General features: G+C 39.7%; 1 protein-coding gene across 7 annotated transcripts; it reads left to right on the forward strand.

Moving 5' to 3' along the window:
• The first annotated feature begins 16,883 nt into the window (after nucleotides 1-16,883).
• On the forward strand, nucleotides 16,884-18,573 carry LOC122053595 (high mobility group B protein 6-like). 7 transcript variants are annotated; one of them, XM_042615635.1, is made up of 7 exons: nucleotides 16,884-17,031; nucleotides 17,178-17,373; nucleotides 17,459-17,482; nucleotides 17,544-17,648; nucleotides 17,730-17,949; nucleotides 18,023-18,127; nucleotides 18,347-18,573. In XM_042615635.1, exons 2-5 carry the CDS (start codon nucleotides 17,197-17,199, stop codon nucleotides 17,832-17,834), a joined length of 411 nt encoding a protein of 136 aa, XP_042471569.1. In that variant the 5' UTR covers nucleotides 16,884-17,031; nucleotides 17,178-17,196; the 3' UTR covers nucleotides 17,835-17,949; nucleotides 18,023-18,127; nucleotides 18,347-18,573. The 7 variants fall into 7 exon arrangements, 6 of the variants coding, with proteins under 6 accessions (XP_042471569.1, XP_042471562.1, XP_042471573.1 ...); XM_042615628.1 differs by having other exon boundaries at nucleotides 16,893-17,031; nucleotides 17,125-17,373; XM_042615639.1 differs by having other exon boundaries at nucleotides 16,911-17,373; nucleotides 17,730-17,815; nucleotides 17,884-17,949.
• Nucleotides 18,574-24,405: the final 5,832 nt, after the last annotated feature.

The following is a 24,405-nucleotide window of genomic DNA, read 5'->3' on the forward strand; positions in this document are numbered from 1 at the left end:
TCAAACAAAAAGAACCTTTCTTGGATTTATAACTTAAAATAACACTTGCATAAATATAGAATGAATAATAAACTAAAAGACAGAGACACAGTAGGTTTACTTGGTTACAACTGGAGAGGTTGTTAATCTAAGGTAGATGAAGTCATACTAATTTCTCTTTCAGGTGGAGAAGCCTCTTTACAGCAATGAAAGCTCAAAATGACAAAGCTAAACATAAAAGAAAGTGTGTACAAGTGTTACTTAGATCTTTCTTGTTGTTATTAACTTCTGGGAGCAGGGCAGCTTATATAGCCCTGCTCGGGGCGCCTGAATTGGGATAATATTTTATCCCCGATGCAACGATACGTGTCACGTCGAATTTGGCTAAGTTTTGGGTTCCGGGTGCCCCGAGCACCAAAAGTCAACATTTTGTTGACTTTTAGTCCCGGTCTCCTGCTCCGGTTCCGCTTGCATCGGTCCGGGTCTTTCGCTCCGGCTCCACTCGCTTGGGTGATTTCGACCATCCGGAATAGGGCTCACTCGAACGCAACTTTCGACCTTCTCCTCGAGCAAGATTCCGCTCCAGCTTCTCGTCCTTCGGAATCGCCGCGTGCTTCCTTCTCGTCCGCCAACGTACTCTTCCACAACTTTTCGTCCCTCAAACAGCTACGTCTTTTGCTCCTTGAGCAATCTTCCACTCTGGGTTCTCGTCCCTCAGAAATACTGCATGCTCCCTTCTCGTCTGTCAGTGTACTCTTCCGCAAGACCTCGTCCCTCAGACTCACCGAGCCCGTCGGCTCTCTCCCATGTCGTCCTTCCCACTAGCTGCGTCTTTTGCTCGACTTCTTGTGCTCCAAAGTTCCTTCACACTTAGACACAGGGTTAAACACAACAGGACCTAACCTAACTTGTTTGATCACATTAAAACTACTTTGGGGTACCAACAATCTCCCCTTTTTTGATGTGAGCAACCCAACTTAAGTTAGGGTAAACCAACATAAAGTAAAAGCAATAAATTTATAATTAAAGTGCAAAAATTTTTAAAAGTTAAATTTTTTTTCACATAAAAGTCTAGGGGGTGCAATTAAAATTACCACCCTCTAAACTTAATCTTCCCTTCTCCCCCTTTGATCATATAAAAAATGGGGTACCTTAAAAATATCTAAGAGTAACTTTTCAAAAATAAGAAAGTTTTTTTTTGTTTTATAAAAAAACTCTGATTTTCCAACAAAAGACTTATCATGTTTTTAAAAATTTGCAGCGTATATAATTTTAGAAACTTTAAGTTTTGTAAATACAATTTCTTAAGTTAAACAAATTTGAAAAAAAAAATATTTGAGTAATTTGTGTAAAGTAAAGCTGATACTTTTAAAAAAAACTTTGATAAACAAATAATTAAAAAAAACTTTATGTTTAAGTTTAAAAAAAAAAAACAAATTAAGTTTAAAACACCGAAAATAAATGTTTGAGTAACTATTTGAAGCATTATTTAATTAAAACTCAATTTATACAAGATTTGGGAAGCCAATATAGGTTCCTTCCAACTGGATTAATTGAAAATCTCTTGGGAATATATTTCTGAGAAAATTTCCTAATTTGTCCCTTGTGCTAATTAAAATACCAATTCAAATTATTATATTTCCTAATATTTTGATTTTTCATATTTAAGCATGCACGATTTTTCAAGTCTTCTGCTTGCATTTTCAATTTATCATTTTTCAATTTTAATTTTTTAAAATCTTTTAATAGACAAGATTTGGCTAGAATTAACTTTAATTTTTTATTTTATTTTTCTAGTTTACAATAGTCTTTAGATAATAATTTAACAAATTTAAATAATTTATCGGGAGGAAGAGATCGTACTTGACTTACTTTGTCGATCTCGTCATCCGTAGCTCCCCCTGAGCTGCTACTTTCTTCCAATGTCGCTCCCTCTTCATCGATGCTCTCAATGCTCATTTCGGACGAGCTTACTTCGTTTTCATCTTCTTGGTGACTCGCCATTAACGCAAGTTCAGAGAAAGCCTCAATCTCTGATTCGGACGATGTTTTATCCCACGTCGCCTTTAGCATCTTGTACTTGTTAGATTGGACAGGCTTCTTGTTCTTTCCTTTGTCCTTGATCTTTAACTTAGGATAGTTGTCTTTAACGTACCCTTCTCTGTTACAGTGGTAGCATCCGATTGTTCTTTTCTTTCTACCCTGCAGATGGTTAGTTTTTCTAGATTTAACTAATTTTTTAAATCACCTTACTATCATTGTCGTTTCTTCGTCGTCGAGAGAGGATTCTGAATCTTGTTCATCCATCCTTGCCTTAAAGGCAATATTGTGCTTCGTCTCCTTCTTCGGATCTGTACATCTCGTTTCATGGACTTCAAATGTTGAAAATAATTCCTCTAAGGTAACAGATTCTAAATCTTTAGATATATAGTAAGCATATACTAATGATGCCCACTCTGTAGTTCTAGGAAATGCATTAAGCATGTACCTTAGTGAATCTCAGTTGCTTATCTTTTCTTCGAGATTCGTGAGTCCGGTGATAAGTTCCTTCATTCTTAAATGAAGATGTGTAACAGTTTCTTCTGCTTCCAATTTGATGTTACTTAACTGGTTCTTTAGCAGATCCCATCTTACAAGCTTGACTTCATACATCCCTTCGTATAGCTCAAGGAACTTCTCCCAAAGCTCCTTTGTTAAGTTGTAGGCGCCGATCCGGTTGACTTCTTGTGGTGGTAGGATGCTCAGCATATGGAACTCAGCTTTGTCGTTTGCCATGAAGTCGGCCTGCTCCTTCTTCGTCTACTAGTATTTTGTCTTACCTTCGGGTGCTATAAAACCAAACTTCATTATTAAAAGCAATTCAAAATTGATTTTAAAGAATACCTCCATTCACTTTTTCCATCTTGCGAAGTACCCCTCGAACTTTGGTGGGTAGATGCTTGGTCTGGCCATCTCATGTGCTTCGTTTGGCGATTAGTCCTCCTGAAGCATCCTTGCTCTGATACCATTTGTTAGAACCCTTAGCGGCCGACTAGAGGGGAGTGAATAGCCCCTGCACAAATCAAGCAAAAAGAACCTTTCTCGGACTTATAACTTAAAAACACTTACATAAATATAGAATGAATAGAAAACTAAGAGACAGAGGCACAACATGTATACTTGGTTACAACCGGGGAGATTGTTAATCTAAGCAGATGAAGTGGCACTAATTTCTCCTTCATGCGGAGAAGCCTCTTTACAGTAATGAAAGCTCAAAATGACAAAGCTAAACAGAAAAGAAAGTGTGTACAAGTGTTGCTTAGATATTTCTTCTTGCTATTAGCTTCTGGGAGCAGGGCTACTTATATAGCCCCTCTCGGGGCACCTGGAAGGGTTCCAGGTGCCTGGAATGGGACAATATTTTATCCCGACACAATGGTACATTCCACATCAAATTTGGCTAAGTTGAAAGTTCAAAATGACAAAGCTAAACGGGAAAGAAAGTGTGTACAAGTGTTGTTTAGATCTTTCTTGTTGTTATTAGCTTCTGGGAGTAGGGATGCTTATATAGCCTTGCTCGGGACGCCTAAAAGGGTTCCAGATGTCTAAAATGGGATAATATTTTATCCCCGATGGAACGATATGTGCCACGTTGAATTTGGCTAAGTTTTGGGTCCTAGGTGCCCCGAGCACCAAAATTCAACATTTTGTTGACTTTTGGTCCCGGTCTCCTGCTCCGGTTTTGCTTGCATCAGTTTTGGTCTTTCGCTCTAGCTCCGCTCACTTGGGTGATTTAGGCCATCTGGAATAGGGCTCACGCAAACCCAACTTCCAGCCTTCTCCTCGAGCAAGCTTCCGCTCCGACTTCTCGTCCCTCGGAATCGCCGGGTGCTTCCTTCTCGTCTGCCAACGTACTCTTCCACAGCTTTTCGTCCCTTAGACAGCTGCATCTTTTTCTCCTTGAGAAATCTTCCGCTCTGGCTTCTTGTCACTCGGAAACATCGCACGCTCCCTTCTCATTTTCTAGTGTACTCTTCCGTAGCACCTTGTCCCTCAGACACACCAAGCCCGTCGGTTCTCTCTCGTGCTGTCCTTCTCACTAGCTGCATCTTTTGCTCGACTTCCTATGCTCCTAAGTTCCTGCACACTTAGACACAGGGTTAAACACAATAGGATCTAACCTAACTTGTTTGATCACATCAAAACTACCTTAGGGTACCAACAAAACTCACTTAGCTCCGTAGTCCACTTGATTAGCCGGCCGAACGCTTCGGGGTTGAGGAGAACTCACCCTAGAGTGCTCTTAGTCAACATAATTATTGGATGTGACAGAAAGTATGAGTGTAACTTTCGAGCAGTGAGGACCAGCCCGTACGCCAGTTTCTCGAGACCAATGTAGCAACATTCAACATCTTTCAATATATGACTCAAAAAGTACACCGGCTATTATTCAACGTCGTTATGTCACACCAACGTTGAGTCGACTGTCCGCTCTGTGGACGACAAGTACATCCAGAGTGGTTCACCAGCGATGGGCTTTGCTAGTACAGGTAAAAATGTTAAATAACTCTTGAGCTCCTCCAGCGCCTTGCCGTACCTAGTGTCCCATTGAAATTTCATAGCTCGACGTAGCACATTGAAGAATAGGTGGCTTTAGTCAGAGGACTTGGAGATGAATCTTAACAAGGTTATAATCTGTACGGTCAACTGCTGAGCCTCCTTCAAGTGGCACGGGGGACGCATGTCTTAGAGCGCATTCACTTTGCTCAGATTTGCTTCGATCCCCAGCTCGGTGACGATGTACCTGAGGAATCACCCAGTCCTTGCTCCAAACAGGCACATGCTGGGATTGAGCTTGATTCCATATTTTCTTAGTGTCCAACAAGTCTCCTCTATATCTACATAAAGATCAACACTTCAGAGGGATTTTATCAAAATATCTTCAACATATATCTCCATGTTTCGACCGATCTTCCTTCAAAACACCTTATTCATTATCCTCTTGTAGGTGACTCTGGCGTTCTTCAATCCGAATGGCATCATATTGTAGCAAAAGGTCCCGTCAGCCGTGTTAAAACTAACCTTCTCTCAATCCTCTCTGGCGAGTGACACCTGGTCGTAGCCTTAATACGCGTTCAGCATGTAGATCAGCTAGCAACCTGCCATAGAGTTTACCATTTTATCAATGCGTGGTTGCGGGTAGTAATCCATCGGGCAGGTCTTGTTCAAGTCTCGGAAGTTGATGCGGACCCACCATTTATTGCCTAACTTAGAGACCAGTACCACATTGACGAGCCAGCTCGGGAACTAAACTTCACAGATGTGCCCAGCATCTAGTAACTTCTCCACTTCCGCTAGGATGATCTAGTTCTGTTCCGAGATGAAATCTCTTTTCTTTTGCTTGACCGGCCTGACGTCTGGTCAGACATGCAATTCATACTGTAGTCGGTGAGACGCCCCAGAGCTCATGAGTCATCCATGCAAACACATCATAATTTTACCTTAGGCAGGCAACCAGCTCCGCCTTCTTCTCTTTATCTAGGTCGGTCGTGAAGAAAGTCGTGGCTTCCGGCCGATTAGGATGCACTTGGACTTCTTCTTTTTCGTCATAGACCAGTGCTGGAGGCTCTTCCAAAATTGCATTTACCTCTAGCCGTTGAGCCTTCCGAGCGACACGCAACTCGGTTTTAACCATTTCAACATAGCATCGTCGAGCTGCCAGCTGGTCGCCTTTAACTTTACTGACCAAGTTATCCACGGGAAACTTATTTTCTGACAGAATGTGAACACAATCGCTCGAAACTCCTTCAGCGCGGCCAACCCAATATGACATTGTAGGCGGACGGGGTGTCCACCACAATGAAGTTCGCTGTCCTTGTCCTTTTGAGTGGCTCCTCCCTGAGGGATATGGTCAGTCTTGCCTAGCCGATTGGTAACACTTTATTGCCAGTGAACCCATACAAGGGCGTAGGTTGTCATGGGTTGCAACTCGCTTCGGTCGATTTGCAATTGATCAAACGTCTTCTTGAATATAATGTTCACCAAGCTACCTGTATCTACAAAAGTTCAGTGAATATTATAGTTAGCAATTACCGCTTGAATGATCAACGCATCATCATGAGAGACCTCCACTCCCTCTAAGTCTTGTGAGCCGAAACTGATCTCCGGCCCTTCGGCTTTCTCATTGCTACACCAGACAACATGTATCTCTAATCGCCATGCATGCGACTTCCATGCCCGATTAGAGTCACCGTCAGTTGGGCCTCCCACAATCATTTCGATGTCGCCCCGTGCGGTATTGCTGCTATTCTCCTCTTCAGGGTTGACGGCTCTGACATCTCGGCAGATGCCCAGGCGGTCCCCTCATAATCTCTTCGTTGAACCGGTTGTTGGTAATGTTCGGTCGCCGACCTTCTCTCTTCGCACCACCCTCCTAATTGGTGGTGTTGCTGTCGATCAGGAGAGGGGTGTTGGACCCCGGTTGGCCGATTAGAGCCGGGGGGGGGGGGGGGGGGGGTTGAATAGCCTTGCACAAATTTAAAAGAAAATGAACCCTTCTTAGATAATTAACTTAAATAACGAACATTTGCAAAAATAATTAAATGAACAGAATAGAAAGAGGCTCCAGAATTTTTACTTAGTTACAACCAGGGAAGTTGTTAATCCAAGGAAATGAATCGCGCTACTTTCTCCTTCAGGTGGAGAAGCCTCTTTACAGTAATTTACGTACAAAAATGAAGAAGCTAAACAAAGTGAAAAGCGTGTACAAGTATTGCTCAATAATTCTTGTTGTTGTTAATCTTCTGGACCAATGCTGTATTTATAGCCTTGGTTAGGGCGCCTGGAAGGGTTCCAGGCGCCTGGAGGGGGATAAAATTTTATACCCTTCGCAATGGATCGTGGTCAAACGCGATCTAGATAGAATCACTTTTCGGGCACCCGGAATGGGTTTGAGCGCCTGAACTGGTCCGGGCCCTCTACTCTAAGGCCCTTCCAGACACCTAGAGGGGGATAAAATTTTATCCCCTTCGTAACGGATTATGGTGAAATGTGATCTAGATAGAATCACGTTTCAGGTGTCGGGAATGGGTCCGAGCGCCCGAACTGGTTCGGGTCCTCTGCTCCGATGCAGCTCACCTCGGTCCAAGTCTTTCGCTCCGGTTCCGTTCGCTTAGGTGATTTCAACCAACCAAAATAAGGCTCACCCGAATCCAATTTCGGCCTTCTCCTCGAGCAGACTTTCGCTCCGGCTTCTCGTCCCGCGAACATCGCATACGTTCTTCTCGTCCATCGGTGTACTCTTCTACAACACCTCGTCCCTTAGACGCACCGAGCCTGTCAGCTCTCTCCCGTGCCGTCCTTCTCGCTAGTCGAGCCTTCCACTCGACTTCCTGTGCTCCTAAATTTCTGCACACTTAGATACAGGGATCAAAAACCAATATGACCTAACTTAACTTGTTTGATCACATCAAAACAACCTTGGGGTTCCAACAATCTCTTTTTTTTTTATGTGAGCAACCCAAGTTAAGATAAGGTAAACAAATAAAGTTAAAGTAAAAATAAATTTTACAATAAAGCACAAAAAATAGAAAATTTAATTTTAAACTACCTCCCCTAGACTTAATCATTTTCTTCTCCCCCTTTGATCACATAAAAAATGGGGTAAAAAAAAATCTAAGGGTAATTTTTATAAACAATTTTGAAATATTGAAAATAATTTTTCAAGTAAATCTGGAAAACAATTTCTAAGTAAAGAAAATTTTCTAAAAAAAAATCTAAGTTAAAATTTTGTGAAACTTATAAAATACATTTTGAAAACAATAACTTAAAAGAAATTTTTAAAAAATGAACAATTTAAAAAAAAATCTAAAAAAATATTTTCTAAGAAGTTAAACAGAAAAAAATAGATTTTTTTTCAAAAAACAATTGAATAACTATTCAAAGCATTATCTAATTTCAATTTTAATGATTTATCAGTTAGTCAATTAAATATTTTATTTCAATATTTGGCTTCCAGACTATGGCGAGGCACTAGGCTTTCTTGGTTATTGGATCATCAACCACTTCTAGACAAAGCCGCATAAAGAAATTAAACGTTTAATTTTCTCGTTGAAAGCTCTAAGTCTAAATAAAGTTCACGTTAGGCAGGACTTGGGAATCCAATATAGGTTCCAGCCAACTGGATTGATAAGGTATTTCTTAGGGACATATTTCTTTAAAATATTTCTAATTTGTCCTTTGTGATATCTAAAATACTAATTGAGTTTATTAAATTTTTCTAAAACTTGTATTATATGAGCATGCATGATTTTTCAAGTTACTTATTTCTTTTTACAAAATATCATTTTCTAATTTTATTTTGTCAAACTCTTCTAATGGGCAAGATTTTTCTAAAATTAATTTTAAAATTTTAATTTCTTTTTCAAGTTTACAACAATCTTTGATTAATACTTTCACAAATTTAAATAACTTGTCTGGTGGGAGAAATCGTACCTGACTTACCTTGTCGACTTCGTTATCCATAGCTCCCCCTGAACTGCTGCTTTCTTCCGATGTAGCTTCTATTGGGACCGATGTGCCCGCTAGAGAGGGGTGAATAGTGTTTCATCGTGCTCGCGTCGGTTTGCTTCGTCTTGTTGTTGTGCAGCGGAATACTCGAAGACAAACGCTCACAATGCTAACACCTAGGATTTACTTGGTATCCACCTCAAGGAGAGGTGACTAATCCAAGGATCCACACACGACACACTCTTCCACTATGAACAACTTCTTCTCGGTCGCAGCCTATAACGACCCGGCCCTTTGGCCTCTTGGGCGGCCCTTGTGGTGGCCCAACTGGCGGCCCTTATGTCGTCGGCCCATTTGACGACCTCTAATGTCGTCGACCGTCGACCCTTGGCCGTGCCGTTACTCACTAGGACTTTCCACCACTGGCAGTAGATTTTTGTCTTCCCCAAGATTCGAACTCTAGACCTCCAGGCAAAGTAGTAGAGTTTATGAATCCTGGTAGCCAAGTGAGTGCCAGGATTCAGGATTCATAAACTCTACTACTTTGCCTGGAGGTCTAGAGTTCGAATCCTGGGAAAGGCAAAAATCCACTGCCAGGGGTGGAAAGTTCTAGTGAGTAACGACACGGTCAAAGGGTCGTCGGTCGACGACATGAGAGGTTGCCAAATGGGCCGACGACATAAGGGCCGCCAATAGGCCACCACAAGGGCCGCCCAAGAGGCCAAAGGGCCGGGTCGTTACGCAGCCAGAGGCGGAGAAGCCTCGTACAAACTCACACACAACAACACTCCTCACACAAGAATAAAATACAAGATATAAATGAAATACACCCTTCTTCTTACTTACTTGTTGTTGCCTCTTGAACCTTGGGAATGCACCCAAGCGTCTTCAAGAACTGGCGGTGAAGATTGGAAGAAGCTCGTATGAAAATCGTTGAAGATCGTAGGAGAAGAACGCAAAGTTCTGGCGAAGAAAATGCTCTGCCCAGGCTATATACAGTGCCTCCAATCGATTGAAATCAACCCCAATCGATTGCCACGTCAGGACCTCTCCATCGCAGTCGTCCATCACCTGCATCCTGCGCAACGATCACTTCCCAATCGATCGACCGATCGATTAGGACTTCCTGAATCGATCGCTCGATCGATTCAGCGCCTTTCTGTGCTCTCGCGTCCGCGTGAGAGCTTCTGCTACCCAATCGATCGATCGATCGATTGGCAGCTCCCAATCGATCGCCCAATCGATTGGGAAAGTCTTTGTGCTCGCGATTTCATATCCCAATCGATCAGCCAATCGATTGGACCTTCCAATAATCGCAGCACAGTCCAAATCGATCGACCGATCAATTTGGACCCTGTTCAATCGATCGCCCGATCGATTGAACACTCTGAACTTGACTCAAACTCAAGTCCAAAGTCCCAAACCCAACTTTCGGTCAACCGTGACCTGTTGGGTCTCCATGCCTAGCATTTGGCCACACTCTATCAGGACTTACCTTGCTAAGACCACATACTTGGACTTACACCCTTTGCCAAGATTACACTTGGACTTTCCAATTGCCTGGCTCCTCACCAGGACTTTCTCCTTTGCCAAGATCACACTTGGACTTCCCAATTGCCTGACTCCTCACCAGAACTTTCTCCTGCCTAGCTCCTCACTAGGACTTCTCGTTGCTTGGCTCCTCACCAGGACTTTCTCCTTTGCCAAGATCACACTTGGACTTTTCAACTGCCTGGCTCCTCACCAGGACTTTCTCCTGCCTAGCTCCTCACTAGGACTTTTCAAATGCCTAACATCTAATTAGGACTTTCTCAATCAAGTCTCCTGTCAACCTTGACCTACTTGACTTGTATTCTCATCAACCTGGTCAACCCTTTGACCATCTCCATAACCGAACGATTGCTCTAGCAATCTCCTTATATTGTCAAATAACTCAGGCTTGACTCAACTCAAGCTTAGTCAAATTGGCAAACTTGACCTAGGGAAATTGCCCCAACAGCTTTCCCTTCATCGATGCTCATTTTGGGCGAGCTTTCTTTGGGTTCATCTTCTTGATGACTTGCCATTAATGCAAGTCCGGAGAAAGCCTCGACTTTTGATTTGGACGACGTATCATCCTGCGTCACCTTTAGAGTCTTGTACTTGTTCATTTGGATAGACTTCTTCCCTTTGTCCTTGTCCTTGTTCCTAAGCTTGGGGCAGTTGTCTTTGATGTGCCCTTTTTCGTTGCAATAGTAGCATCTAATCGTCCTTTTCTTTCTACCCTCCAGATGGTTAGTTTTTCCTGATTTAAATAACTTTTTAAAACGCCTTACCATCGGTACCGTTTCTTCATCCTCGAGAGAAGATTCTAAATCTTGTTCATCCATCCTTGCCTTAAAGGCAATGTTTGTGCGTCGGCTCCTTTTTTGCATCTACACATCTTGACTCATGGATTTCAAAAGTTGAAAACAACTCTTCTAAGGTAATAGTTTCTAGATCCTTAGAGATATAGTAGGCATCTACTAATGATGCTCATTTCGTATTTTTAGGGAAAGCATTAAGTGCGTACCTTAGCGAATCCCGGTTACTTACCTTTTCTCCGAAATTCGAAAGTTCGGTGATGAGCTCTTTTATCCTAAAGTGAAGGTGTGTGATCGTTTCGTCTTCTTTAAATCGCAGGTTGGTGAGCTGGTTACGAAGTAAGTTCTGTCTCGCGAGCTTGGCTTCGGACGTCTCTTCATGTAGCTCAAGGAACTTCTCCCAAAGCTCCTTTGCTGAGTCGTAGGTGCCAATCCGATTGACTTCTTGTGGCGAAAGGACGCTTAGCGGATGAACTCTACCCTGCCGTTTGCCACGTAGTCGGCTTGTTCCTTCTTCGTCCATTGATACTTTTCCTTGCCCTTGGGTGCTTCAAAATCAAATTCCTTTATCACTACAAAAAAATTACAATTTGGGGACGAAAATTTGGGACGAATAATATTCGTTGCAAATTTGCGACTAATTTTGCAACGAAAACCTAATTCATCGCAAATTAGCAACGAAAATAGAAACGAAAGAAATTCGTCGCAAATTTGCAATAAATTTATTTTCGTCGCAAAATTCGTTGCCAGTCAGCGTCGAAAAATAAATTTCGTTGGAAAATTTATAAAATTTGCGACAAAAAAAATTGTTCATCGCAGAAGCGGAGATAAACAGATAAATTTTTGCAACAAATCTTTGGTTTCATCGCAAATTGGCGATGAATATATATTCGTTGCCAATTACGTCGCAAATTAGGGACGAATTCCCGTGTTCGTCGCAAAATTTATATTTATTAAGTGATACTTTAAAATTTTGAAAGATGACCCTAGAGAGCTCGGAATGACACGAAATAAGTTTCTATGGGTTCGTACCATTGTCCTGATATTATTAGTGGGCTCAAACAAAATTTTTAACCAATATACAGATGTTTAAAAAAATTTTATGACGAACGAGTAATAAATATTAAAATCTTGTTCCAAAAATTTATAAACATTGGTGTATTGGTTAAAAATTTTGTTTGAGATGAGTAATAAGATAAGGAGAAATATACAAACCTAAAAAAATTTGTTTCGTGTCATTCCGAGCTCGCTAGGGCCATCTTCCAATTTTTAAAAGTTTAACCTAAAAAACAGATTTTAGGGACGAACTTGGAAATTCGTCCCAAATCAGGGACGAACTTCTGAGTTCGTCCCTGATTTGGGACGAATTTCAAGTTTGTCGCAAAAATTAATTTTTTGTGAAATTAAAATAAATGCATATAAAATACGGAAGATGGACCTAGAAAGCTCGGAATCACATGAAACAAGTTCCTATGGATTCGTATCGATCTCCTGATCATAATGATGGCCTCAAATAATTAATAAAATTTTTTAATCGTAATAATAATTAGATGGACGCTATAAACCTTAAGACTTGGTGAAAAAGAGTTAGAGTTTGAAAATGATTAGGTGGTTTTGATATCCAAAAAATCACTCACCTAAATATATTGTGTGGAAAACAATATTTGAGGCCATCATTGTGATCAGGAGATCGATACGAACCCATAGAAATTTGTTTCATGTGATTCCGAGCTCTCTAGGTCCATCTTCCTATTTTATACGCATTTATTTTGATTTATGAAAAAATTAACTTTTGCGACAAACTTGAAATTCATCCCAAATCAGGGACGAACTCAGAAGTTCGTCCCTAATTTGGGACGAATTTCAAGTTTGTCGCAAAAATCTATTTTTTTAGGTTAAACTTTTAAAAATTAGAAGATGACCCTAGAGAACTCGGAATGACACGAAATAAGTTTCTATGAGTTCGTATCGATCTCGTGATCTTACTAATGAGCCCAAACATAATTTTTAATCAATACACGGATGTTAATAAAATTTTGCAACAAGAATAAAATATTTATAACTTGTTCGGGGTAAAAAATTTATAATCATCAGTATATTTGTTAAAAATTATGTTTGACCCATTTAATGAGATCAGGAGAAAGATATGAACCCAAAGAAATTTATTTCGTGTCATTCCGAGATCGCTAGGGTCATCTTCCAATTTTTAAAAGTTTAACCTAAGAAACAGATTTTAGGGACGAACTTGGAAATTCGTCCCAAATCAGGGACGAACTTGGAAATTCGTCCCAAATCAGGGACGAACTTCTGAGTTCGTCCCTGATTTGGGACGAATTTCAAGTTTGTCGCAAAATTTATTTTTTTCTAAAATCAAAATAAATGCGTATAAAATACAGAAGATGGGTCTAGAGAGCTCAGAATCACATGAAACAAATTCCTATGGGTTCGTATCGATCTCCTGATCACAATGATGGCCTCAAATAACTAATAAAATTTTTTAATCGTAATAATAATTAGATGGACTCTATAAACCTTAAGACTTGGTGAAAAAGAGTTAGAGTTTGAAAATAATTAGGTGATTTTGATATTCATAAATCACTCACCTAAATATATTGTGTGAAAAAAATATTTGAGGTCATCATTGTAATCATGAGTTCGATACGAACCCATAGAAATTTGTTTCATGTGATTCCGAGCTCTCTAGGTCCATCTTCCGTATTTTATACACATTTATTTTGATTTTTGAAAAAATTAACTTTTGCGACAAACTTGAAATTCGTCCCAAATCAGGGACGAACTCAGAAGTTCGTCCCTAATTTGGGACGAATTTCAAGTTTGTCGCAAAAATCTGTTTTTTTAGGTTAAACTTTAAAAAATTGGAAGATGACCTTAGAGAACTCGGAATGACACGAAACAAGTTTTTATGAATTCGTATCGAACTCGTGATCTTTCTAATGTGCCCAAACATAATTTTTAATCAATACACTGATGTTAATAAAATTTTGCAACAAGAATCAAATATTTATTACTTGTTCGGGGTAAAAAATTTATAATCGTTAGTATATTTGTTAAAAATTATGTTTGACCCCATTAATGAGATCAGGAGAAAGATATGAACCCAAAGAAATTTGTTTCGTGTCATTCCGAGATCGCTAGGGCCATCTTCCAATTTTTAAAAGTTTAACCTAAGAAACAGATTTTAGGGACGAACTTGGAAATTCGTCCCAAATTAGGGACGAATTTCTGAGTTCGTCCCTGATTTGGGACGAATTTCAAGCTTGTCGCAAAAATTATTTTTTTCAAAAATCAAAATAAATGCGTATAAAATACGGAAGATGGGCTTAGATAGCTCGGAATCACATGAAACAAGTTTCTATGTGTTCGTATCGATCTTTTGATCACAATGATGGCCTCAAATAACTAATAAAAATTTTTAATCGTAATAATAATTAGATGGACTCTATAAACCTTAAGACTTGGTGAAAAAGAGTTAGAGTTTGAAAATGATTAGGTGGTTTTGATATCCATAAATCACTCACCTAAATATATTGTGTGAAAAAAATATTTGAGGCCATCATTGTAATCAGGAGATCGATACGAACCTATAGAAATTTGTTTTATGTGATTCTGTGCTCTCTAGGTCCATCTTCCATATTTTATACGCATTTATTTTGATTTTTGAAAAAATTAACTTTTGCGACAAACTTGAAATTCGTCCCAAATCAGGGACGAACTCAGAAGTTCGTCCCTGATTTGGGACGAATTTCAAGTTTGTCGCAAAAATATGTTTTTTAGGTTAATCTTTTAAAAATTGGAAGATGACCCTAGAGAACTCGGAATGACACAAAACAAATTTCTATAAGTTCGTATCGATTTCGTAATCTTACTAATGGGCCCAAACATAATTTTTAATCAATACATTGATGTTAATAAATTTTTGCAACAAAAATCAAATATTTATTACTCGTTCGGGGTAAAAAATTTATAATCGTCAGTATATTTGTTTAAAATTATGTTTGACCCCATTAATGAGATCAACAAAAAATATGAACCCAAAGAAATTTGTTTCGTGTCATTCCGAGATCGCTAGGGTCATCTTCCAATTTTTAAAAGTTTAACTTAAGAAATAGATTTTAGGGACGAACTTGGAAATTCGTCCCAAATTAGGGACGAATTTCTGAGTTCGTCCCTGATTTGGGACGAATTTCAAGTTTGTCGCAAAAATTAATTTTTTCAAAAATCAAAATAAATGCGTATAAAATATAAAAAATGGGCCTAGAGAGCTCGGAATCACATGCAACAAGTTCCTATGGGTTCGTATCGATCTCCTGATCACAATGATGGCCTCAAATAACTAATAAAATTTTTTAATCGTAATAATAATTAGATGGACTCTATAAACCTTAAGACTTGGTGAAAAAGAGTTAGAGTTTGAAAATGATTAGGTGGTTTTGATATTCATAAATCACTCACTTAAATATATTGTGTGAAAAAAATATTTAATGTCATCATTGTGATCAGGAGATTGATACGAACAAATAGAAACTTGTTTCATGTGATTCCGAGATCTCTAGGTCCATCTTCCGTATTTTATACACATTTATTTTGATTTTTGAAAAAAAATTAACTTTTGCGACAAACTTGAAATTCGTCCCTAATTTGGGACGAATTTCAAGTTTGTCGCAAAAATTTATTTATTTAAGTTAAACTTTTAGAAATTGGAAGATGACCCTAAAGAACTCGGAATGACACGAAATAAGTTTCTATGAGTTCGTATCGATCTCGTGATCTTATTAATGGAGCCAAATATAAGTTTTAATCAATACACTGATGTTAATAAATTTTTGCAACAAGAATTAAATATTTATTACTCGTTCGGGGTAAAAAATTTATAATCGTCAGTATATTTGTTAAAATTTATGTTTGACTCCATTAATGAGATCAGGAGAAAGATACGAATCTAAAGAAATTCGTTTCGTGTCATTCCGAGATCGCTAGGGCCATCTTCCAATTTTTAAAAGTTTAACCTAAAAAATGGATTTTAGGGAAGAACTTGGAAATTCGTCCCAAATTAGGGACGAATTTTTGAGTTCGTCCCTGATTTGGGACGAATTTCAAGTTTGTCGCAAAAATTAATTTTTTCAAAAATCAAAATAAATGTGTATAAAATACGGAAGATGGGCTTAGAGAGCTCAGAATCACATGAAACAAGTTTCTATGGGTTCGTATCGATCTCCTGATCACAATGATGGACTGAAATAACTAATAAAATTTTTTAATCGTAATAATAATTAGATGGACTCTATAAACTTTAAGACTTGGTGAAAAAGAGTTAGAGTTTGAAAATGATTAGGTGGTTTTGATATCCATAAATCACTCACCTAAATATATTGTGTAAAAAAAATATTTGAGGTCATCATTGTAATCAGGAGATCGATACGAACCCATAAAGACTTGTTTCATGTGATTCCGAGCTCTCTAGGTCCATCTTCCGTATTTTATACGTATTTATTTTGATTTTTGAAAAAATTAACTTTTGCGACAAACTTGAAATTCGTCCCAAATCAGGGACGAACTCAGAAGTTCGTCCCTGATTTGGGACGAATTTCAAGTTTGTCGCAAAAATATGTTTTTTAGGTTAATCTTTTAAAAATTGGAAGATAACTCTAGAGAGCTCGGAATGACACGAAACAAGTTTCTATGGGTTCGTATCATTGTCCTGATATTACTAGTGGACTCAAATAAAATTTTTCACCAATACACATATGTTTATAATTTTTATTCTTTGAACTAGTAATAAATATTAAAATCTTGTTCTAAAAATTTATAACATCGGTGTATTAGTTAAAATTTTTTTTTGAGCCCTCTAGTAATATCAGGACAATGATACGTACCCATAGAAACTTGTTTCGTATCATTCGGAACTCTCTAGGATCATCTTTTAATTTTTTAAAGTATCACATAAAAAAATAAAAAATTAAATTTGGGACAAATTTTAGAATTCATTCCTAATTTGGGACGAACTAGGGAGTTCGTCCCAAATTTGGGACGAATTGTTAAGTTCGTCACAAAATTTAAAATTCTCAAAAATCAAAATAAATGCGTCGCAATATTTCCCGATCGCTACTACTCTGCCCTAATTCTTTTTCTCCTCTTCTCCATCAACTTGTTGGCGGCGGCAGCGCAACCATCTGCATCCTTTTCCGGTCGCGATCTCCAGCAGGTAAAGTGCATTTCTTCCCCTCTCTTTTTTCCCAAGCTTACTAGGGCGTAAGGCGGCGGCCGCTACTGGGTCGCGCCGGCTTTTCTTGCACGGCACGCGTGGGTTGTCGGAGTAATGCCTTGCTGGCCCTCTGCCGACCATTAAAGGCATCTTCTGGCCTCCTATATGCCGCTATCGGGCCTCGATGGCCGCTGGTGGCCTTGGCGACGAAAGAAGAAGGAGGCCTACCAGGAAGTCGTCAAGCAAGAGAATCGAGAGAAAGAAGCAATGAAGCTACTGGAAAAAGAGCAGATGCAGAAGACCGCCATGGAGTTGCTGGAACAATATTTGCAGTTTCAACAGGTGAATAAATTAGTTTAACATAACATTCAGTCTTTTTATCAACCAAACCCATACTGTTCTTATTGTGGTTCGATTATCTAAACAGGAAGTTGAAAAAGAGGGCAAGAAAGTAAGGTAATGTATAGATCAAATTTTGGTTTCCAAACTGATGCAGTATATCTTTGGTTTAGGAAAGAGAAGGATGCTTTGAAGCAAAACATCCGATGTCAGCTTTCTTCTTGTTCTCGAAAGAACGCCGTGAAGCTCTGCTACAAGAGAAGAAAACCATCCTTGAGGTATGAAGTTTAGAAAACCCAATATGTTGCTGGAATTCTTAGGTGGCTTATTGTTAATACTATGGCGCGTGCCTACCTCAGATCTCAAAGATAGCAGGAGAGGAGTGGAAGAACATGGCAGAAGAGCAGAAAGCTCCCTATGAGGAGGAGCAAAATGGAATATTTTCGTGTGCATCTTCAATTTGAATAATTTTTATGTTTCTCTCTGTTCTCAAGCATATGTCAAATTTCTCAGATTGCTAAGATTCTGAAGGAAAATTACAACCAAGAAATTAAACTTTATAAGCAAAAGAAGATTGAGGTATGAAACTGAGATTGAGCTTAAAAGTGAATTGATGTTTAAAAAAAATGCTAATTCAGTGTGTGTGAATCAGGAAGCTACTACTTTAGAGAAGGAAGAGGAGGAGCACATCAAAATCCGGAAGAAAGAAGCCCTTCAGCTGCTTAAGAAGAAGGAGAAAACAGATAACATGATCAAGGTTAGTTGGTTTCTGTCATTTGCATTATTTGCATTTTTTTTTTGTTGTTGTTGAATTTCACAATTCTATTGGGAAGCGATCATATCAATATTTGAAATAGGATGCATGTAAATGTTAAATACAGATATCATTAATACGTTTGATACATCTTTTTAGTTATAAATGTTACTTCTTTTTAGTTATAAATGTTACTTATTGTTTGTTTGTAATTTGACGCAGGAAAAGAAGCACGGAAGGCGATCGAAGCTCCTGAGACGTGACGATATGTATTTTATTTTCCTTTGGATGCCTTGTTACATTTGTTGTTTGGATTATGATAGAACTTTCATGTTTGGATATTATGATTTGTTGAACTTGTTTGGATTTTGGTTATTTGTATATATGAATATGATGTGCTAGTTTTGGGATGATTTGTTTGGATATAAGATATATGGATGTGTTGGATATGATGTGTTTAGTTTTGGGATGATTTTTTTGGATGTTAGATATGGATGTATTGGATATAATTTGTTGAAGATATTGTAAGTGTAATATGTAAACAGGATAACAGAAAAATCAAGAAACATTTTGGATTTTTTTTTTCTTTTAGGACAAATTTTGCGACAAATCAATTTTTGTCGCAAATTTATATTATGAATTCATCCCAAAATTCGTCCCAGATTTGGGACAAAAATTATTTTTTTGTTGCAAATTAAAGAAATAACTTTTGCGATGAATCACGTTCGTTCCAAAATTCGTCGCAGATTTATGACAAAATTTAGCTTTTCATCGTAAATTAGGAACAACTTTTGGGACAAATCTAGATTCGTCGCAAATTTGTAAAGTCATGGTTAAAGGGACATTTTTTTGGGACAAATCTAAATTTGTCGCAAATCTGCGACGAATTCAGATTCGTTGCAAATTTGTGACGAATCCAGATTCGTTGCAAATTTGCAACGAATTCAGATTCGTTGCAAATTTGCAACGAATTCAGATTCGTTGCAGATTTGCAACGAATCCTTGTTTTTGTCGCAAATTTATGCAGAAAATTGGATTTTTTGGCCGGTATTTATTTGTAATTATGTAACGTTTTTTGCCACGAAAAATTTTCGTTGCAAATTTGGGACGAAAATATTTGTTTGTCGCAGATATAAAATTATGAAATTTGCAACGAATTAATGTTCGTTGCAGATTTGCAACGAATTCTGCGACGAAAATTGAAATTTGTCGCAAAAATTTCCAACGAAAATTATGTGTTTGTCGCCAAAATTTCGCAACGCTATTTTTGGGACGAATATAAATTCGTCCCAAAATTCGTCGCAAAATATTTTGCAACGAATTTTTTTAAGAAATTCGTCCCAAAATTTGTCCCTAAAAAGCAATTTTTTTGTAGTGTATTAATGATAAATCGAAATCAGTTTTGAAAAATACCTCCATTCTCTTTTTCCAGCTCGCGAACTCCCCCTCTAATTTTGGTAGGTAGATGCTTGGTTCGGCCATCGTCTTTGCATCGATCGACGGTTAGTCCTCCTGAAACGTCCTGACTCTGATACCACTTGTTGGACCCCTGTTGGCTGGCTAGAAGAGGTGGTTGAATATCCCTGCACAAATTAAAAAGTAAACGAATCCTTCTCGAACAATTTACTTAAATAACGAACACTTGCAAAAATAATTAAATGAATAATAAAGAAAGAGACTCTGGAATTTTTACTTGGTTACAACCGGGGAGGATGTTAATCCAAGGAAATGAATCGTGCTACTTTCTCCTTCAGACAGAGAAGCCTCTTTACAACAATTTACGTACAAAAATGAAAAAGCTAAACAAAGTAGAAAGCGTGTATAAGTGTTGCTCAGTAATTCTTGTTGTTGTTAAGCTTCTAGACCAATTCTGTATTTATAGCCTTGATCGGGCCACCTAGAAGGGTTCCAGGCGTCTGGAGGGGTTCCAGGCGCCTGGAGGGGGATAAAATTTTATCTCCTTCATAACGGATCACGGTCAAACGTGATTTGAATATAATCACGTTCCGAGTGCTCGGAATCGCTCCGGGCTCCCGGGCCCTTAAAGTTAATATGGTTGACTTTTTCGGTCAGGACCCTCTACTCCGATGCTGCTCGCCTCGGTCCGAGTCTTCCGTTTCGGCTCCGCTCGCTTGGGCGATTTTGGCTAACCGAAATAAGGCTCACCCTAACCCAATTTCGGTCTTCTCGTCGAGCAGGCTTCCACTCCGGCTTCTCGTCCCTCGAATGTCGTGTACGTTCTTCTCGTCCATCGATGTACTCTTCCGCGGCACCTCGTCTCTCAGACGCACTGAGCCCATCGGCTCTCTCTTGTGTCATCCTTCTCGCTAGTCGCGTCTTCCGCTCGACTTCATGTGCTCATAAGCTCCTGCATACTTAGACACAGGGATCAAAAATCAACAAGACCTAACTTAACTTGTTTGATCACATCAAAATAACCTTGGGGTTCCAACAAGGGGGACCGGCGGTGAAATCTTGGTGAACCTGGTCGGCGAGGATTCGATTTGAGATGGTGACAATCTTAGGTGTTGTGGGTCGGTGAGCAATGATAACTGCAAAACACCGGGGGCCATGGTCGGGACTCGGTGGGTCTTGCTCGCTCAGCCTTCACATGTTGGACTGCATGGGTTTGGGGCTCTTGTTATTGTTGTCCTATGCCCGCTCAGGGGCCCTTGGTTGGCTAGTGTGTATGGGCCGCTCGATGCTTTGGGACAACAGTTGGCTCGGGAATTGCTTCCTTCTCTTGAGCAGCTTAGGCCTCCTCAATGTTGATGTATTTTGTGGTCTGCTTAAGTAGGTAATCAAAGTCTCTCGTGTTAGCTAGAGCCCTAGAGCCAATCATTTGATGATTGTATATTGGACTTATTGTATCATATTCTTTATATAAATAAAGGAATTTGGTTTTTGGTTATTATACTTACTTGTATTGGTGCCAAATAAACTAAGTATAATAACGTCCTTGAGTAGACGGTTCTCACCTATATCAATCGGTTAGTTGAACCGATAGTGAGATGATATAGGGAACACTACTCTTAATCATTCCTAGTCGAGTATTAACATTCAGGGACAATGTTAATGCAATAAGACTAGCATGTAGGTCAACTTGATGACTTGATCTCACAAGTCATGGATATAGAGATATCAAGTTGACACATGGGTATGCATTGGAGAATGTATACTGAATGACCCGCCATGAGAAAATATCATGGATCGTTATATGAGTGTCATATACTTTCTCATATGGCTATTAGTATGACTACTAGTCCTTAGACCTGAAGTCACCATGGATCCCTACATAAGAAGTTATGTACTTTGGTTTCGTCAAACGTCACCCGTAACTAGGTGGACTATAAAGGCGATTACTGGGTATGTAACAAATTATGCAGAGGGATGTGAGTGATGTAGATGGGATCTATCCCTCCTATATGACTGGAGAGAAATCGATATTCTTGATAGAGTGAGACCACGAAGTGCATGACCATGCCCAAATGAGTCAATATAGGATATTGAGCTCATTTGATTGAGTGAGTCTACTTGGAGTTCAAGATTTAGATTGATTAGAGGATGACACGGTCTATGCCTCACATTGATCAATCTAGATGTCTAGGATAGAAGGACACTTGTCATATATTGTGAGGAGTCACAATTAGTAGTCACAAGGTGATGTTGGATCTCAACATTCTTGTAACTTGAGTAGTAATGATGTGTTGCTAGATATCGCTCATTACTTATGCTCCTAAATGGGTTTAGGGGCATTACCAACGTTACAAGAACCTATAGGGTCACACACTAAGGGCAATTAGATGGAGACTAGGTTCATTTGATGAACCTAAATGATTAGGTTCATTTGATGAACCAAATTGGATTAAGAGTAATCCAAAGTAGGTTAATTGAGTTGGACTCAAGTTGATTCATGTGTTAAGTGAGTCTAATTTGGACTTAGACTCATTTAATTAATTTAATTCAATGAATAGAGATTCATTAAATTAAAATTGGCTTGAACCAATGGTTAGATTAGATCAACCAAGGGATAGAAGTGGTCAAGTTTGACTTGACTTTAGTAGGAAGATGAAGAGTCAAGTTTTTGACTTGACTTTGACTTGACCAATGCCACATCATCAAGGCCTCTTCATTTGGTCAAGTTTGACTTGACCAAATGCCACCTCATGGGAGTTACCAAGAGTTGTGACTCTTGATATTCCATGGGGGTTACAAGGCTTAATGTGGCCGGCCACTTTTAGTGTGGATGAATGTTTTATTTTCATTCAAGGCTAATTGATTTCATCTTCTTCCTCTTGCTCACAATTCTTCTCTCCCTCTCCTCCTTCTTGCCGAGACCTTGCTTGAGTGCTAGCACACTCTAAGGTTTCTTCTCCATCTCTTGCTTGTGTGGATACACATAGAGAAGTGTCTACTTTGACACTTTCGAGATCCGGCGAACCGAGGACAAGCGGGATTGCGAAGGGCTTCGCTACAAAGGTATAAAATGGTTTATCCTTATGTACATCTACTGTAGATCAATGTTTAAACTCGTACTCGTATTTTTCGAATGTTTTTCTTCGCACGAGATCCAGTGGCATGGGTGATTCGGGGTTTCCGCGACGCGAAAAGCGGTTTTCGTGGCCTGAAAAACCCAACATCTCGGGGGCTTGCATATAAGTGAATGAAAGAACTCTCCATCTACGGGTCCTTGGGAAAAAAAACTCACCAAGTTCTCCGGAGTGACTGATGGGACTTCCATGGTCACTTGATTAAATCTCTTGATATAGGCCCACAATGCTTCTTTAGGCTCTTGTTTTACCACAAACAGGTTGACATTCATCTTCTGATAGCGGCGGTTGCTCGTAAAGTGCTAAATGAATGCTGTTCGGAAGACTTTGAAGCTAAATATGAATCCAATTGACAACCGCTTGAACCACCTCTACGCTAATCTGGAGAGAGTGGTGAGGAATACTCGGCATTTGACTCTGTCGGTAAACTGGTGGAGTGTTTCCATGTTGTCGAATTTGATCAGGTGATCATCGGGGTCGGTTGCTCCCATGTATTCCCCGATTGTCAATGGTCTATAATGACGTGGTTGTTGGTCGTTCAAGATCTCCTGGGAGAACTCCCAGTTGATCTGCTCGGGCGAGTTGTCAAGGCGGGATGCCTTTCCTTTCCGTCCATCCCGAACATGCACATCCTCCGAGGAGGAACTTTGTGACTTTTCTGCCCGGCCTTGTTCTTCTGATGGCATACGGAACAATGCAAGGTGGTAAGGGATTGGCACGTTCGGCGCGTCCCGGGACACTTCAGTCAGCCTATTGTTCTACTTTCGGCTGGCCTAGTCTTCCACTCAAGCTCTGGGTTTAGGATGTTAGCCAATCACCGACGTCGTGGGGTCATCCGCCCGGCCGCCAGCTACTATCTGCTATTGCTCCACCATCATCGTAACTCGAGCTTGTATCAACAACTCCAAGTTTTCTTGTGTTAACATTACTGTAGTAAGTCATCCAACGTCCTCCATCATCACGTTTCGGATTCAATTAGATATTCCCACAGACGACGTCAAATATGATCCTGTCCTAAAGCGGAGACTATAGCAAGCTGAGGATGTGGCTTGAAGGTTGACAAAGTGAAGACTTCACACAATCCTGTAATGCAAAGTCATTAGTGTCAGGCCGGGAAGGGGTTCCCAGCGTTGACCCTCCGACGCTCAAATCAGTTTTCCGATGGTGTAGAGAGCAGCAAGAATGCGGTAGATTAAGAATGTGTAGAACAGCAAAGTTACACATATTTCCGTTTATAGATGAGAACCTCCTTTTGTAGCGCCACTGTAGTGTATGTGCATGCATCCCAAGGTGTGGCATGTTTTCTCAAATGTCCTAGGAAAAGACTTAACAAAAAGTATACCTGACACCTTTCCTTAAGCTAGCATGTAAATCTCTAATGTGACAGGCCGGAAGTTTCCAAAGTACGATTTACTTGCGGAACATGTTCTATTGTCAGTAGTGCAAATCTCCAAAAGGATACGAGGAGATACGAGATGAGTCCCACTGCTATCCGATAAGTGTTCGATCGGCCGGGATGCTCCCACTAGGTCGTGCTGCAGGACACGACAGTCTCCCTCTACTCGGCATACTTCTTTACCAGAGGACTGCCTTTACCCGGACGAACATGTCGCCCGCTCGGCGCGGTCAACGGTCGAGAAATGTCTTGCCTGCTCGTCTCTTAGTCTTATGTTATCCACTTGCCTTTGTTTGTCCGTCCAGTCGTGCGGTCCACCCAGCCATACCTGGTCC

Source organism: Zingiber officinale, chromosome 1B, assembly GCF_018446385.1.
Source record: "Zingiber officinale cultivar Zhangliang chromosome 1B, Zo_v1.1, whole genome shotgun sequence".
Classification (NCBI taxonomy): domain Eukaryota; kingdom Viridiplantae; phylum Streptophyta; class Magnoliopsida; order Zingiberales; family Zingiberaceae; genus Zingiber; species Zingiber officinale.

Bases quoted from the DNA above. Each gene is read 5' to 3' on its own strand.
- LOC122053595 (XM_042615635.1), top strand. From the start codon at position 17,197: ATGCCGCTATCGGGCCTCGATGGCCGCTGGTGGCCTTGGCGACGAAAG. The intron at 17,483-17,543 runs GTAAGGTAATGT...TCTTTGGTTTAG, and splicing joins TTGAAAAAGAGGGCAAGAAA to GAAAGAGAAGGATGCTTTGA. The intron at 17,649-17,729 runs GTATGAAGTTTA...TGCCTACCTCAG, and splicing joins AGAAGAAAACCATCCTTGAG to ATCTCAAAGATAGCAGGAGA.